The sequence below is a fragment of the Parasteatoda tepidariorum genome, chromosome 6, assembly GCF_982258835.1.
Source record: "Parasteatoda tepidariorum strain Cologne lab strain chromosome 6, Ptep-v5.0, whole genome shotgun sequence".
NCBI classification, from domain to species: domain Eukaryota; kingdom Metazoa; phylum Arthropoda; class Arachnida; order Araneae; family Theridiidae; genus Parasteatoda; species Parasteatoda tepidariorum.
In genome coordinates this window covers 102,795,820-102,813,427 of record NC_141760.1, presented here as the reverse complement: position 1 = coordinate 102,813,427, position 17,608 = coordinate 102,795,820, and the positions used below count along the sequence as shown (strand labels likewise).

Here is a 17,608-nt window from a genome sequence, read left to right as displayed (position 1 = left end):
GTAAAAATTTTGAACTTAGTAATTTCAATAATAATATTGCCATTAAAAAAATCTTAGCTTTTTACAAGATATTAAAAATTAAAATTAGCAATATACAATTTCCTTACTTAATTATCAGTCCTAAATTTCATAAAATCCCAGTTAAATTTAGAACTATTACATGTGGGTCTAATACTTATTTAACTAAACCTGGCACCATTTTCTCTAACTACTTAAATAAGATTATTAACTATATTACTAAAGAAGGTTTTTCTTGGATAATCACTAATAATCAACCGATTTTAGATTTCATTAAACATAATAAAATTAATTCTATTGCGACTTTTGATTTCCAGGATCTTTTCAATAGCATTCCCCTTTCTAAACTAAAAGATGTCCTTTTGAATTATTACTATGATTTTAAAAATATCCTTTGTTGCGATTTTGATTATTGGGAAATTCTGATTAATTTTTGTCTTTTTAGTAATTATCTTTACAATGGAAGGGATATCTTTCTTCAAATTAATGGAATACCACAGGGATCTAATTATTCATCTCTCTTAGCTAACTTATTTTTGCATTATTATGAAAAAAATTATACTCTGAGTATTAAATTTGTTTTTAGATATATTGATGACTTAATTATCTTTAATTTCCAAGATTTTACCGTTTTATTGAGTGATATATACCCTGAGGAATTGATCTTACTTCGTAATCATGATGATAATATTAATTTCAATTTTTTGGATTTGGGTATTATGAAAGTTGAAAATATCTGCTTTGTTGATATATACGATAAAAGAAAGGATTTTAATTTTAATATTAATAAACTAGTTACTTGGAATTCTAATGTTTCTAGGAGCATCTATTTAAATACCACTTTTAATGAAATGAACAGAATTAAAAGAATATGTAGTAATATTTATTTATCCAAAAAACAAATCGATAAACTCTTTCAAAATCTGATAAAAAACAATGGATACCCAACTAATGTAATAAAATTTTATATAAAATCATTGAATTAATCGTATATTTTGGTGGATATATTTTCTAAACATTTTTTTGTTTGTTAATTTTTATGATTTTCCCATGTGCAAATCCATTTCAGGCCAAAATTCATTGCCAAAATTATTTACTAAATAATTTCTTTGTTAACTTATATAATTTTCCATGTGCAAATCCATTTCGGGCAAATCCGTGGTTAGAATTATTTACCAAAAATTCCTTTACTAAATAATTTCCTTTGTTAATCTATAAAGTTTTTCCATGTGCAAATCCATTTCGGGCAAATCCGTGGATAAAATTGTTTGCTAAAAATTTCTTTATTAATTTATACAATTTTCCATGAGCAAATCCATTTCGGGCAAATCCGTGGCTAAAATTATGTACTAAAAATTTTTTTCTTTGTTAATCTTTCCATGTGCAAATCCATTTCGGGCAAATCCGTGGTTAGAATTATTTACTAAAAATTCCTTTGCTAAATAATTTCCCTTGTTAATCTATACAGTTTTTCCATGTGCAAATCCATTTCGGGCAAATCCGTGGATAAAATTGTTTGCTAAAAATTTCTTTATTAATTTATAAAATTTTCCATGTGCAAATCCATTTCGGGCAAATCCGTGGTTAAAAATATCTGCTAAAAATTTTTTTCTTTGTTAATTTTCCATGTGCAAATCCATTTCGGGCAAATCCGTGTTAAAACTATCTATTAAAATTCTTTCTTTGATAATTTAAATAATTTTTCTATGTGCTAATCCATATCGTGCAAATCCGCGGCTAAAATTATTTGCAAGGCAATTTATGTTTCTCTTTTCTATTTTATATTTTTTCTTAAATAAACATCTATCTTCTAAAACTATTTATGATCAATTTTTGAAATTATCCAGTATAATATTACCTTGCGCACATCCATTTCGGGACCATCCTTGGTAACTAACAAATCAAAACTCAGAATAACAAATCACTTCAGCAGTGCAGTAAGAACGACACTTTAAAACCCTCTTGTTACACTTGATTTGCGCTTTTGCTTTCATCTTTTGTTTTCATATTTTGTAATCTGGCAATCTTTCTGCGAAAACATTTTTAAATCATTCTTGAAAAATTTCTGTCCATGTAAGTTGTTATGATTTTGCTACTCGCTTTATAGTCCCCCCTTTTTAATGTTTTTTCTTTTTATTTTATTTTATTTTCTAGTTTTACATGTTATTTTTACTTTTTATGATCTAATTTTATGTTGTTGTTTTATAAAAAATTTTTTGAGTGCTCCTCACACTATTGTATTAATATATTTTGCTTTGGCTTTATTGATACAATATCAGAAAGCACTCTGTTTTGCGGATATAATCGTGTGGGCTGAAGAAAAGATTATATCTTTTTTTCCGGTTTTTTAATTAAAATTTCACATTTTTTATTTTTTATTTTAAATAATATGTTGTTTGTTATTTTTTTTACTTATTATTTCCCACCCCCCTTTTTTTCATATGTCTATAATTTTTCTTTGTTTTATTCTTCATTTTGAATTTATATATATATATATATATATTATAAAAAATAATTTTTTTACCACTAGGGAGTTAATATTAGTTATAAACTAATATTGTTATGGTCTTTCTAAATAAAAAAAATTGTTTTTATGTTCGTAAAAGCATTTCCCAAACGAATAAATTAAAACACTAAAAAAATATGTCTATTTATTAACTGAGTTCATAACCTCAAAAAAATTAATTTTTTGTTTATTATTAAACTAAATCCTTTGTCAACAACAAACTTTTCACCAGAGATACATTTATATCTATTTTCAAAACAATTTAATTAAATTAAATTCAAAATTTTCATTGTAAATATTTAAGAAACAAAAAAAGTTTGCGAACTTCGAGGGAAAAACCTTTTCTCCTTTTTTTGGATTATATTCAATTTTCTAAATTAAAAAATTTTCGAAAAATTTATGACTTTTATTTTCTAAACAAGACTGAGCAAATGCATAAGTTGAAAAAGTGAATGCTTATCTTTTTTAAATTCTGAAATACATTTTAAGCTTTTCTTGATTTTTTTAAGAAGAGTAATTATGATTTTTTCCCAAAAAGATAGGTTATTTAATTTTAACGGAGATAATAATTTTGAAAGTTTCTATCATATTTTTTTAATGTAGTGGATTATTTTTTATGAACTGAGATTAAATATCAAATTTAATGCTTGGTTTATTATTATTTTATTTAAGAATTAGAGTTAAAAATTTTTTTTATTTTTATAACTCTGTTTTGAAATGGCGTTACATTGTTCATAAATCAAAAAATTAAATTTTTTCCATAAAAATATGTTATGTTGTTGAAATAAATGAAAAGTTCGTCTTTCTAAAATGATATGCTATGTACACGTGTATTGTCTTTTTGATTAAGTGGTTTTGAACTTTTTCTAATTTATTTCTATAAAATCTATGATCAGCATTTAATTTTTCAGTTAGGTTCCAATTAAAAATAATTTTTTAATTAGACTACTTCTTTAATGGATTTAAAAAGTTCTTTAATGGATTTAAAGAAGTACTGTGCGCAAAAAAAATAACTGAGAACCCCGAATAACTTTTGATTTAATAATCGGATCTTCACGTTTTGGGACTCAATTTAAATAATTAATTAGTGATGACGGAAGTTGAAATATGAAGTTACGAAGTCAGATATAAAAACGTACATTTTCTGAATATACATACCTTTTTTTCGACAGGATTCGGTTTCCTGACTCCCAAAATATAGCGGGTAGTCGCAATTGGGGAAACTGGATAATAGGGTCCCCATAGTTTGATAAGGAAGAGCGGTCCAACGTTTTGACCCGTTCATATCAATTTTACTTTTTGCGTATTATTTTGCTCAAATTTTGCAATTATAAAATCTGTTATCTAAAGAAAATTCTACGTGAAATATAACTTTTAATAAATATTCATTATTTTTTTAATAAGAGTCGAAAAAATTTTAGATCGCAACTTACTAAACTTTTTATGTTATTTTAAAGGGTGTAATATTTCATCGCGAAATACAAAATTTGAGCGAAGTCGATCGAATAGTTCCTGCGAAATCGAATTTTAAAAATACGTCTTCTTTAAAATTCTATTTCTCAAAAACTATTCGATCGATTTCGCTCAAATTTTGTATTTTGCCATGCAAAATTACATACTTTAAAATTATGTAAAAATTAAATAATTTACATTTCAATTTTTGTTACCATTATTTAATAAAATAACAAAAAAATAATAAATATTTCCTGGAAGTTATATTTTTCATGACATTATCTTTGGGTAAACGAATTATAATTGTGTGCAAAAATTTTTCGATTCGCATAAAAAGTTCTCGAGATATGAAAAAATACGCAAAAAATAACATTATTATTAAGGGATCCAAATTGTGAATCGCTCCTCTGACCAAACCATGGGAACCCTATTTCACAGATTACGGCAACCCTTATATTTTGGGGGTCAAAAATCTGAATTCGTCGATACAAAGGTATAATTATTCATAGAAAGTACGTTTTTGTGTCTGATTTTGTAACTTAAGATATCGTCTGCACTAATAAATTGTCACATTTGAGGTCACCCTATGAATCCTTAAGATGGAGTCCTAGAACGTGAAGATCCGATTATAAGATCAAAAGTTAGCCATGGTGGTTTATTTTTTATTTTGCTAACCATTACTATAGGCTAATGATAATTATAATTGATAAAAATGGTGAAACAATTCTCCACTATTACATGGGCGTAGCCTTTTTAAAAATTGCTTAAAGGTTGCTTATTTTTGATTTTCGTTTTTTAAAAGCCCTTAGAGGTGCTTTTTCCATTGGGTGTTTTTAAAAAATGCTTAATTTTCCCTTCTCGAAAATGAGATTTTTTTTACCATGTCAATTTTCGCCTCGTATTATACAAAAGTGTGCTTTTCACATTGTTCTATTCAACGTTTTCACAATTCATTCAACCACAATTCATTTCGGCGTACCGTTGCTTCACAGCGTGTGAAAACGCCAATCATTTTATATGTTTAATGAAATACTTGCGAGTCCATATGTGCGGATAGTGATCTGGGTTCGGTGAAATTATTGCACTCTCTGCTGCATTTTGCAAGATATTCTCAGTTTCAAGTTTCATTTTCTACCCTCTGAAATCGAACCGAAAAATCTTTTGATCGCGGTTTGCACTTGTTTACGTTCGTGCGTCAATTGATTAAATTAGACGATTAATATAAAATTGACGATAGGATAAATTAGATGATATATATTATATAAACATAGAATATTTATTGTATCAGGTATTATATTAGTATATTATAATAATCAGACCAAATTAATAGACGCATTGTAGTTTTTTAATAATGACATCTTTTGCACGAGTTTATAGGCAATACTTTTATATTTAAATATACATGTAATGGGTATTTGTTAAGGAGATTTTTCATATACCTCCTAATTTGTATTTGTTTTTAACATATTTCATTACAATGTTAACCAATTGATACACGAACGTAAGTAAGTGCAAACCGGTTTCAGCTACGCGAAATCAATAAAGCTGTATGTAGTGTACCACCTGATAATTAAGATTTTACCTTGAATCTTACAGTGCGTCTAATAATTTGGCCAAGTATTGTTCTTCGTTTATTGACTTAATTAGTCTTGAGATCAAAAACTTTCTTTTATTCATTTATTCAATTCAATGGTTTTCGAAACTAAACTCCTTGATTAATTATTTTATTCAATTTATTAGTTTTATATCCAAACACTTCGTTTATGCAGTTCATCGGTTTCGGAATTAAATGCTTCGTTTATTTTCAGTTCGTTAGTACCAGGCTTCTCGTTTGTTAATTTATTCACATTCAGTATTTTATTGTTTATTTATGCGAATCTCGTTTAAAGTTTAAAGTTTATTTTTAGATGAGAGAAATGCATCACGATAACATCAATCAATTCATTGGTGCTTGCGTAGAAGAAAACTGTATTGAAATAATTACAGAATATTGTTCCAAAGGAAGTTTGCAAGTAAGTCACTGAGTTATCAAGTTAATTTTAGTAAGTTATTAACCTTTTGCTTACAGCTGGTACCATAAGTTTACCAGAATGGCTCCATTATACTAAATACCGTAAGCAAAAAGTTAAATTAATTTAAGTTAAAACTTGAGTTAATTTTAGGAAGTTATTAACCTTTTGCTTACGGCTGGTACAATAAGTTTACCAAAATGGCTTCATCATACTAAATACCGTAAGCAAAAAGTTAAATTAATTTAAGTTAAAACTTGAGTTAATTTTAGGAAGTTATTAAGCTTTTGCTTACGGCTGGTACAATAAGTTTACCAGAATGGCTTTATTATACTAAATACCGTAAGCAAAAAGTTAAATTAATTTAAGTTAAAACTTGAGTTAATTTTAGGAAGTTATTAAGCTTTTGCTTACGGCTGGTACAATAAGTTTACCAGAATGGCTTTATTATACTAAATACCGTAAGCAAAAAGTTAAATTAATTTAAGTTAAAACTTGAGTTAACTTTAGGAAGTTATTAAGCTTTTGCTTACGGCTGGTACAATAAGTTTACCAGAATGGCTTTATTATACTAAATACCGTAAGCAAAAAGTTAAATTAATTTAAGTTAAAACTTGAGTTAATTTTAGGAAGTTATTAAGCTTTTGCTTACGGCTGGTACAATAAGTTTACCAGAATGGCTTCATTATACTAAATACCGTAAGCAAAAAGTTAAATTAATTTAAGATAAAACTTGAGTTAATTTTAGGAAGTTATTAAACTTTTGCTTACGGCTGGTACAATAAGTTTAGCAGAATGGCTTTATTATACAAAGCACCGTAAGCAAAAAGTTAAATTAACCCTTGCTTACGGTGTTCCATGTTGTTCCATCACATGTTGTACCAGCCGTAAGCAAAACGTTAAGTGAATAGTTTTGTTGTTTAAAAAGAAGATTATATGAATTTAATAGTTTCGAAAAAAAATTAACTTTACTCACATCATATTAATCTGAAAAAGAGCGTCGAAAAAAGTAGATCATTTAACATTTATCTTTAAAAATTAATTTATTATTAAGTCCTTTATTATAATACAATTCGAACTTTTAGTTTCAAAAAAATATTATTCTAGTGACAGACCAGAAATTATAGCAATTCTAAATGATTTGTGCTTTCAGGGCCTTCAAGAGATTGATGATGATAAAAACAAGTTAATTCATTTTAAAATTTGTTATTTCATAAATGTAAGGATTCATTAAATTGTCACAATTTTTGACTAGGAATAGAGTGCAAAATTGTTCGATAAACCGCATTTTGAAGAAATAAATATTTAAAATCATTAAAATAAATATTTTTGTATCGTTTGTTTATTTTTTTAAAAATCTTTTTAATCCAAGTAAATGCATATCCAATCATTATTATTAACATATAAAAACTCAGTTAACGTGAAAAAGTGTAATTTATAAAGTGATCCATAACACGTGCTATGTTTTCACAACTGCTGTCATATGTTTAGATTATTTAACGCGACACGTGTCAGGGATGTAGGAGGTAGTGTGACACTTTGTGACGCATTAGAGAAGGGAGGGTTCAAAAATAGTAAAAGAAAAGTTTGACATCATTTATGGAAGGCCCCTAAATAGCAATCTCCTAATCACAATAGAACCAAAAAAGTCAAGATCACTAATTGTCATTAAGTGACCCTTAGATAATCACGCTTTGACTCTAAAAGAGATCTGGGATTTACTAGAGATGCAAAGACAGCATATCATTAAGAAAAAGAAATAATATTTAATTGTGTTTTCAATTTACAATACTCTACTTCATAGTAAACATGCTTTTATATTTATTTTAGGATATCTTGGAAAATGATGACATGAAACTAGATAACATGTTTATTGCATCTTTAGTTTTTGATTTATTAAAAGTACGTAAGATATTAATTTTCTCTTTTTTCAAAATAATATGTTCCTTTTTTTCTAATATTGACATTCTTCTTAGATATTCCGAACAATACACTGTATTGCTTTTATTTCAGGGCATGACTTTCTTGTGCGAAAGTGACATTAAATTTCACGGCAATTTGAAGTCTTCCAACTGCGTTGTCACGAGTCGATGGGTTTTGCAAGTAACTGATTTTGGTCTACATGAACTGAGGAGTACGGCTGAAACGACAGGGTCTGTTGCTGAACACCAATATTATAGAAGTAAGTTTTTAATATACCAAAAGAGGGCTCTCCAGCCTGTCATGAATTCTTTCGCAATACTGTTGGAATCGGTGCTATCAATTACCGACCGACTTAACAGCGGCATCAGAGCTGTGATGGCTCAGAAGATAGAACGTTCGCCTTCCAATGAGGTGAACTGGGTTTGAAACCCAGTGATGGTTGGTCGAATCGAATTCCGCATCCGGCTTGCACCGACCACAGATCTAACGTGAAATATACTCAGTGGTATACGGATCATGGGTTAGAATCCTCTTGCCGTCAGGCTAACCATGGGAGATTTTTGTGGTTTTCCTCTACATGTAACGCAAATGCGGGTTAGTTTCATCAAAAAAGTCCCCCATGAAGGCAAATTTCCAGGGATCTAGGAACTCCCTCGTCTTCCGGATTGGGTTCAAAATTGCAAGGCTACAGAGTTGAACATTAGTAGTCGTATATCCAAAAAATTGAGTCGACTGTTCAACGAAGGTTATGAAATAGAATAAAAAGGCAGTAGCACCAGAAAGATGCTCGTTCAATCTGTCCTGTTGTTGAGTGGAGAGAGAGTTTGTAGGGAGCTGACTAGGGACATATAGTTTGCCTCTGTAAAGAACTCCCCTAGCCAATCGTCTGGAGTGGTGGCGGTGACTATGATTACGAGGTTCAACTATTTCGATTAGGGGTATTCGGTCATCATTTAAGGCAGGATTTGACTTGGGCTGGCGCTAAAGGGAATCAGGGGAGAACGAGACTCCCCTCTTTGAAATGGGCTTTTTCTTGTTTCCATAGCAGCAGACGGCCTCAGACTTCGTGGCAAGGAGAGTTCTATCTATAGACAAAATATAATTATCTAGCGTTTTTGTCACGTCCATTAAAACGATTGATACCTGAAAAACAGGGACAGCTGCTTGGGGGACGTCTGCTCTATCACTTATAATGAACCTCATATATTGAAATTAAATTGATGACCTATCATCGACAAGTTCAGAATGTGTGAAGGCTGTGCATCCGCCGAAAGCTTATATTAGAAAAAGAAATGTGCGCTCTACCATTGGTCAGATTCGAACAAGTTAGCTGACGCCAAATGAGGCATTGAGATATGCCATCGAGGCATTTTCGGTCGCCACGCTAAAATAAGAAATATATATATATATATATATATATATATATATATATATATATATATATATATATATATATATATATATATATATATATATATATATATATATATATATATATATATATATATATATATATATATATATATAAGCTTTGTATAAACCATTCTTGGGGCCACATCGGATGATACGAAATTCACAATTTCCTTTTATAAACTTCATCCCAGACTACATTTACTTTAAAAAGTGTTTGAATGTTTTGCTCTTTAAAAGCCCTGTTACTATAGGTTTATTATTCCTTTTTATATAGTTAAAAAATTTTTTACAAAAGTTTGTTGTTCTTCATATGTACTTAGATTGCTTTTTATCCTTTTCCCCCTTATTACTATTCTACATTTTTAATATACGTTACGCCAGGGCTCGAAAAACCACCCGTCCGCCCGTCCTCGGCGGTCAAAAATTCCCAGCGGACAACAAATATCTCGAATCCGGCGTCCGCGCGGACGGCCATTTTCCCCCGTTAATGTTCGTGATACATTTTAAATTTTTGTTATCTTACAAGAGTCTAGCGCCTCACTTCTAAAATGACCCTTTGTCCTCCATGTTCCCACAACAAATCAATACCTCTGGGGGTACTGATCCAGGAGTTTCCTTGTCTTCTGGATTGGTTCAAAATTACAAGGCTACGGAGTTGAACGTAACTAGTCGTAAACCCATGAAATTGGGTCAGCTGTTCAACGACGGTTATAAAATAAAATAAAATAAAATGACCCTCTAATCTAGACATATCTAACATATTGCGCTTGGTGGAATTGATGTTTTTTCTGTCTGGGAGTACTGCAGTGGTTGAAAGAGGCTTTTCAGCAATGAGCTTACGAAAAAACACGTTACGTACTGGTCTTAAACAAGAAGCGTTAAGCGCAATTATGAACATCCACCTAAATGGAAAACCCCTTTCAGATTTCTGTGCAGAAACCTCTGTAAATCATTGGCTTGATTGTGGAACTGGCAAACGTCATATTTGTTTCATTTAAAAAACGAAGTACCCTCGGATAAATTGACATTCCAGATAACTTGACCTTTGTCATTTAAATTATTTCATAAAAGAAATAAATTATTTCATAAAAGAAATACTAGGTTTTACTATTAGTAACCTAGTATTTGTAATCCTAGTAACTACTAATTCATTGTGCAATTTATATAAATGGTTGTAATAAATAAGAGAAAATTATATTTTTATTTAATTAGAAGCTACGGGTTAGTTTCATTGGAGGACGGGTACATTGTTGGACAAGCCGTCCTCGGGGACGGGTAAAATTTCTGACTTTCTTCGAGCCCTGCGTTACGCTACATACGCTACACGCATAATAATTATATTCTCAAATACAGTGGTTGGACAAAATAATCTAAACACTTCTATACTAACTCATTTTTTTCACAATTCTCAAGAAATAATTAGAGAATTAATTTAAAACTTAAGAAATGTTTAAATTATGCGATTTGTCATACATATCAATAAAGTTCAAAGTTCTTAGAGCTTTGTGGGACAGGCAATAAATTACGAACGAAAAGTAATGTTTTTGAACATCTTATACCAAATAATATAAGCTTGTAGCTTATGTCAATTACGTAAGTTATTATATGCAAATGTACTGCACAAACTAATATAACAAACTGTGAAACCAATTTCATTGACTTACTATAACTACTCAAATATTCAATTAAATTTAAACGAAATTTTTGGAGTTACTGTAATTAACAATAAAAATATCATCTTAAAATTTAAGAAAAAAAAATCGTTAAAAATTGCGCTACATATGATTTCAAAAGTTTGTTTAGAATCGTATTTGATAACTTATGAAAAGAGTCTAAATATTTCTAGCAAATTTCAAAGTGGCTTTTGTACCGTTTCATTAAAAGGTCTAAATGATAAGGGGTTTTCCAGAAATATCATTTTGCAATATAAAACGAAATTTAATAACGGATGATAATAATTTAAAATCATGGTCTGCACAGTAAAATGTGACGGTATGGTAATAGATGTGGTTCTATATAATACTCATGTAATTTTTAATAATTCTCGTTTAATAATACAAAATTAAATTTGCAGAAAACCCCTTACCTTTCTGAGTTTTCTTTCCAAATCAACAAAAACTATTTAAAAAATTGTTGGTAACTTTTTGAATTTTCAAGATATTCAAATCGGACTTTTTTTAGAAGTTACCAAATACGATTAAAAACAAATTTAAGAAGAAAAAATTTTTTTTTCGTGTAAGCGCAATAGTATAAAAAAATTGCTTTATATACTCATATCTTGAGTAATTTTTAACGTAATTTCAAAAGGATATATTTTTATTATTAAATTAAAATTACTCTGAAAGTTTTGTTTAGCTTTATTGAACATTTTAGCAGTTATACTAAGATAATGCAAGTTTACACTTTATGGATATGTATGAGAAATCGCATCCTCTAAACACTTCTGAAGTCTTATAATTTTCTAAGTCTTTCTTGAGAAATTTGAAAAAATTAGTAGAAGTGTTTCCATTATTTTATCCAATATCCTTGTAGCATGACTGACTTGTGTTCAATGTAATTCGTAAAAGCTACAATTTATGATCTATAGCATGTCTTTTTTTTTCTTCTTTGAAGAACACTACGATTTTGTGTATTACATTGTTGTCTAATAAATATTTTCCTATATTGTGAAATACTGATGTTGAAACAACAGTAAGGACTATTTTCATGTAAAAATATCAATTTTGGAAATAATGAGTCTTATTATTGTTCCAATCCCTTCCAATCTAAATGCTTATTATATATTTATTTTGCCCATAGATCTTTTATGGAAAGCACCAGAACTTTTGCGATTTCCCACGGAGAACCGTTATGGCAGTCCTAAATCAGACGTTTATGCTTTTGGCATCATTCTGCATGAAATAATAGCGAGGCAAGGTCCATTTGGAAGCACCGATTTAACTCCTAGAGGTAAAGTACTTCTTTAGTGTGTAAATAATTTAGCTTTACGTTTTTTAACAACAATAAGTCATTTGGAGTAATAGCGAGGCAGGGTCCATTTGGAAGCACCGATTTAACTCCTAGAGGTAAAGTACTACTTTTGTGTATAAATAATTTAGCTTTAAGTTTTTTAACAACAATAAGTCATTTGGAGTAATAGCGAGGCAAAGTCCATTTGGAAGCACCGATTTAACTCCTCGAGGTAAAGTACCTCTTTCATGTATGAATTTAGCTTTACGTTGGTTAACAATATAAACAATAAGTGATCAGGAAGCCTTTAAATTTCTAGAAACGACAGCAATTAACTTAAGTCTATTGCTATACTGTCGTGAATTTAGCTATTCCATACCATTATACAAAGCACTATCTTACAGTTGACTTTGAAAATAGCACAAAATTAACTAAATAAACCTGTATAAATGACGTTATGTTAAGATACGCATTGCAGATTTGTCTTTTTAAAATGTAATTACTGTTTTTTAAAAAAAAAAATCTCGCGTACTTTATAAAGACACTCTGTGATCAGTTTAGAAAATGGAAAATAAAGGGGCTAGTCTAAAGCCCTGGATACTTAAGATAAAGTAGCGACAAACCGCCATCTTGGTGACTGCAACTCTCTTGTGACTGCAACTTTCAATGATGAAATACTGAGTTTCTATTCTTAAACACGACGTTTTATTGATTAATATTTTCATATTCTTAGAGATAACTGAAATATTTTCTTCTTTTAACTATTTTTTTTTCTTTCTGAAATTACATATTTTCTTTTTATGCCATCCAGGCAAAATAATACTTTATCTATAAGTTAAAACTTTCTCATTTCGTCTTTCATAATATGCTATAAATTTTTTTTTATGATTAACTTCTCGACTAAACTCTTCGAAATATTTTGCTGTCAGTTTTTTATGAGGTTCAAAGGATTAAATATAGTTATATATAATTAAAATGATATCAGTTTTTTTAGATACTTTTAAATTAAGGCATGTGATGAAACAGCCAATAATTAGTAAATGGGAACTTTGTCACATTTAATAACAAAATATATGAGTTCTGCTTTGTTCAAAAATTAATAAATATTCCTTTGAGAATCCTTATTTAAATTCTGAATATATTATAAATATAACAAATTTATTACAAAATTTTACAGTTACAAAATTTTACTCTAATGTATGCAATATTTAAATTAGTAAAAAATAGCGAATTTAAGAGCGAGTTGGAATTAGCGAATTGGAATAGCGAATTGGAATTAGATTATCTTATTAAAATGTAGAAATTTTAAATTTGTTCGTTTGAAAAATATTTAATATAATACGCTAATTTATTCTTAATCCTGGTAAAAAACACTCAATTTTTTAAATGCTATTAAAATTCTATTTTTGAAGCTTTCTGACGAAAAAAATATTTAAGTTAAAAACGACGTTTTTAATCTATTTTAATTTCTTTCAGGTGAATATATTTAATGCAATGGAATTTTTTAAACTTCGAATTGAAAAGGAAGCGAAACATATTTGCTCTACAAAGTTAATAAAATAATATCATGTAAAATTAGTAACAAATAAATAAATGAATTTCAAACTTACCTAAAACAATCTGCTGTTTTCGTTTTGGTTCCATTTATCTCTGCGAATGCCATGCAGCCAAATTTTCCGTCGTTTTTCATTCCGATCTCCGACATGAAAGATAAAAATTAATTTATCCAAAATTTAACTTATTTGAACACCTAAATGCGCAACAACCAGTTATTATAAGTTTAAAAGTATAAAACAAAAAAAAGTGAAAGTAAAGACGAAAAAAATAACAGATCGGGTGCAATGATACTTTGCCGTTTAAACTAGTCAACAAAATGGCGGCATTTTACTCATGTGATCGACGACAGCCAATCAAAATCTAAAGCAGAACAAGTCGCAAGGAAGAAGCTGTAATTCTAAGTTTAGCACGCTAGGCACAGTCCATAATTTTATGAAGTAGATCGCAGGCACTTTACCATCTTAATATGTTTCTAAACATGTACAGTTGTTATTATTATTAATCTTAGTTGATGATTATAAACAGAAAATAGTTTCACTTCATATATATTTTCCTTGTGGTTTTCAAATACAGATCGACTGCTTTTGAAAATCTTGTATGGTCTTCGCTTCGAACAGTTCGAGACTAATCCATACCTGAGATCGAGTAAAGATAAGCCGTCGACATTTAAAGAACTACAAACAGTTCTCTTTGCCAAATCTAAAGCGTTAAAAAATAGGAAAAGAAATTATTTAAAAAAAAATTTAATACATCGAAGCTAAATATATTTAAAATGCTAATATCTTAGATATTTTTAATATTAATATTTTTATAACATTTGAAAAAAAATATGGACGATTAATTATTAAACAGAACTGAAATTAATTTAATATTTACTATGGTTTATACGAACGTAAATTTGAAAAGCTATCATCCATTGAATAAAAAAATAATATTTCAAGATGACAAAAATAGATTTTTCTTTGAAAGGAGTTTTTTTTTAAGAAATATTTTTGAAATGGAATAGAATGAAGATGAAACTCGTCTGTATGCAAATTAGATTCTATTGTATGGGTTGATTTTTTTTTAAATTTTTGTATTTTTTAGCATTATTTATGTATTTGAAAATTTCATTGAATATATTTAGAATAAATACTGCATGAGATGCGCTTTATTTGTATAAAGTGTTATATTAATTTATTTTAATATTTTTATCTTTCATGTCAATATTTTTTTTAAACTGTTTTAACATTTAAAGTTTCAATATGAAATAGAAGAATAATGTTTAAGTTTTCTAGAAGGAATAGGATATGAAAGTTACGAAATTGTTTCACTTGTTATAAATTGTTTATGGCTTGATCAGAATTAATTTAATCAGAAATGAGTTTGAATCTAGTCTTAGTTTGAAATTAATTTGTAATAGTCATAAATTACTTACAGATGAAAAAAAAAATCTATTTGAAATGCGATTTTAGCATCTTTTTCCTTTATTTAACAATTTGCTTTTACTGAAAGAATATGTGGTTGATTCCGGCTCGGATGGAACTAGGGACTTTTGATTCCGCTGCTTAACTCTCTAGCCACTATGGAATTCCCTCGACCAGGGCGAGTTAGAGCCATTCCACGTAATTAAGAGACCACGTAGCCTTGAGTGAAGTTACAATTCCATTGCACTTTGAGCTTTGATGTAGGTTGACAATTTGTTTACTTGACAATTACTAGACAAAAGGCTAGATTTGTTTACTAGACAATTTGTTTACCGAGTAGAAGTTGGTACTTACCGAAGAAGTATAGTCAAGGAATATACATAGAGGAAAAAGTCTAGTAATTCTCTGTTTTAAAGATTAAGGTTCGAATCAAAACAGAAACTTTTGATTCCGTTGACTCTCTTGCCACTATGGAATTCCCTCGACCACAGTGAGTTAGAGCCATTCCACGTAATTAAGAGACAACGTAACCTTGAGTGAAGTTACAATTCCATTGCACTTTGAGCTTTGATGTAGGTTGACAATTTGTTTACTAGACAATTACTAGACAAAAGGCTAGATTTGTTTACTAGACAATTTGTTTACCGAGTAGAAGTTGGTACTTACCGAAGAAGTATAGTCAAGGAATATACATAGAGGAAAAAGTCTAGTAATTCTCTGTTTTTAAGATTAAGGTTCGAATCAAAACAGAAACTTTTGATTCCGTTGACTCTCTTGCCACTATGGAATTCCCTCGACCACAGTGAGTTTGAGCCATTCCACGTAATTAAGAGACCACGTAACCTTGAGTGAATTGATATTTATGTTTCTACGTAGACAGAGAACTTTGCTTAAAAAGGTAGAAAGATAACAGCAAACCTATCGATTTTTGTTGATTTCTGTTAACATTCCAAACTAATCAAAATGGTATAACTAAACTGTATGAAATCAAGTTTATTAAGAAGTGCCCTCTGTTGACATAGTTTCTAACTAATTCTGAAAGTTGTTTCGTAAGTAAAACGCAGCTAACTGTATTTTTTTTATTATCTTCTGTTAATTATTTAAATTTTTTTCTGAAAACATCATTCATTTTTAGGATGCAACTTTTTTTGCTTGAATAGGTTCTAACCGATAGGTTTAAATTTCCTTTACATTTAAGTAAACTTTCTTATTAAATAAAAACCTCTTAAAGGAAGGGGAAAATATAATTTTTTTTTTTTACTTTTGAAAAAGTTGTGAGAAAGCTACGAAAAGCACTTCTGTTCAAATATATTTGAGGGTCAGTAATGGAGTGCGGATCGATCGGTAAGTTTCGAATGGAAGCTTTTGTGTACTTTGAAGATATTTCATGGGCATAGTTAGTTTAAAAAAATTCTTTCAAATCTTATTTGAAATTTATCTTTTCCTTTGAGTATAGGTTTTCAAACTTTGTTAAGGTTTACTAAATTACATAGCAAATAAAACATATCTTTTTATTTAAATCCGCTTTAAATCAAACTTTTCTGCACGTTTTGGCACTTAAAGCTCAAAAATGAACTTTTTCTTTGGATAGGCGTGTTGGAAAATTCGAAAATCGCTTTTCTATTTCACCTGGGGGTAATGAATATCATATTTAAAGTATATAGATGAATTTAGAATTCAAAATAAAGAAATATATTTTACTGCTCAATAGTTTTAGTTACTTAAAACTGTAAAAGAAATGTAAAAGTATTACAAATTTTGGATGTACAGTGCGTCCGAAACAAAATGGAATAACTTTCGAGCTAATGATCGGATTTTCACTTTCTAATACTTGACCTTAATGGCTCGTGGGATTGACTTCCAATATGCTAATTAATAAATGCGGACGAATCAGGACGAATGATACGAAATCAGGCACAAAAACAAACTTTTATCGGAATAAGCATTTATTTTTTCCCGACAGGTTCGGGTTTCTGATTCGATAGCCGCAGTCTGGGAAATAGGGATCCCGATAGTTTAGTATAATAGCTCATGCTTTTTTGAAAATATATATATTTTTAAAATTGGGTAATCAAAAGTTTTAAACGCAATAAAAATACTACGTGAATAGAAAACTATGTCATCTTGTTTCTAATTTTGAAAACAAATAAATTTAAAATTAGAGGAGTAATTATTTCTGCGAATGTGGCTATCACCTGTTTTTCGAAACAGTGTTTTTTTCTCTTCTATATTTCGAAACATTAAGGTTAGTGATTTATTTTATGTTTGTTTGAGTGAATGTAAAAACCTTTCATCTTTTTTCAGTTAAATTCATTCCAACTTAATAATACTTCGAATTATGTAAAAAAGGAAAAGAAAGAAGAAAAAGAATACAA

General features: G+C 29.1%; 1 protein-coding gene across 1 annotated transcript in view; it reads left to right on the top strand.

Moving 5' to 3' along the window:
• The window catches only part of LOC107454842 (receptor-type guanylate cyclase Gyc76C), a 255,986-nt gene that overhangs the window by 206,582 nt on the left and 31,796 nt on the right, over positions 1 to 17,608 (top strand). The window contains exons 12-15 of the mRNA XM_087166312.1: positions 5,884 to 5,988; positions 7,816 to 7,887; positions 7,999 to 8,167; positions 12,121 to 12,270. Of these exons, the coding sequence (XP_087022438.1) occupies positions 5,884 to 5,988; positions 7,816 to 7,887; positions 7,999 to 8,167; positions 12,121 to 12,270 (496 nt within the window). The remainder of the gene's footprint in view (positions 1 to 5,883; positions 5,989 to 7,815; positions 7,888 to 7,998; positions 8,168 to 12,120; positions 12,271 to 17,608) is intronic.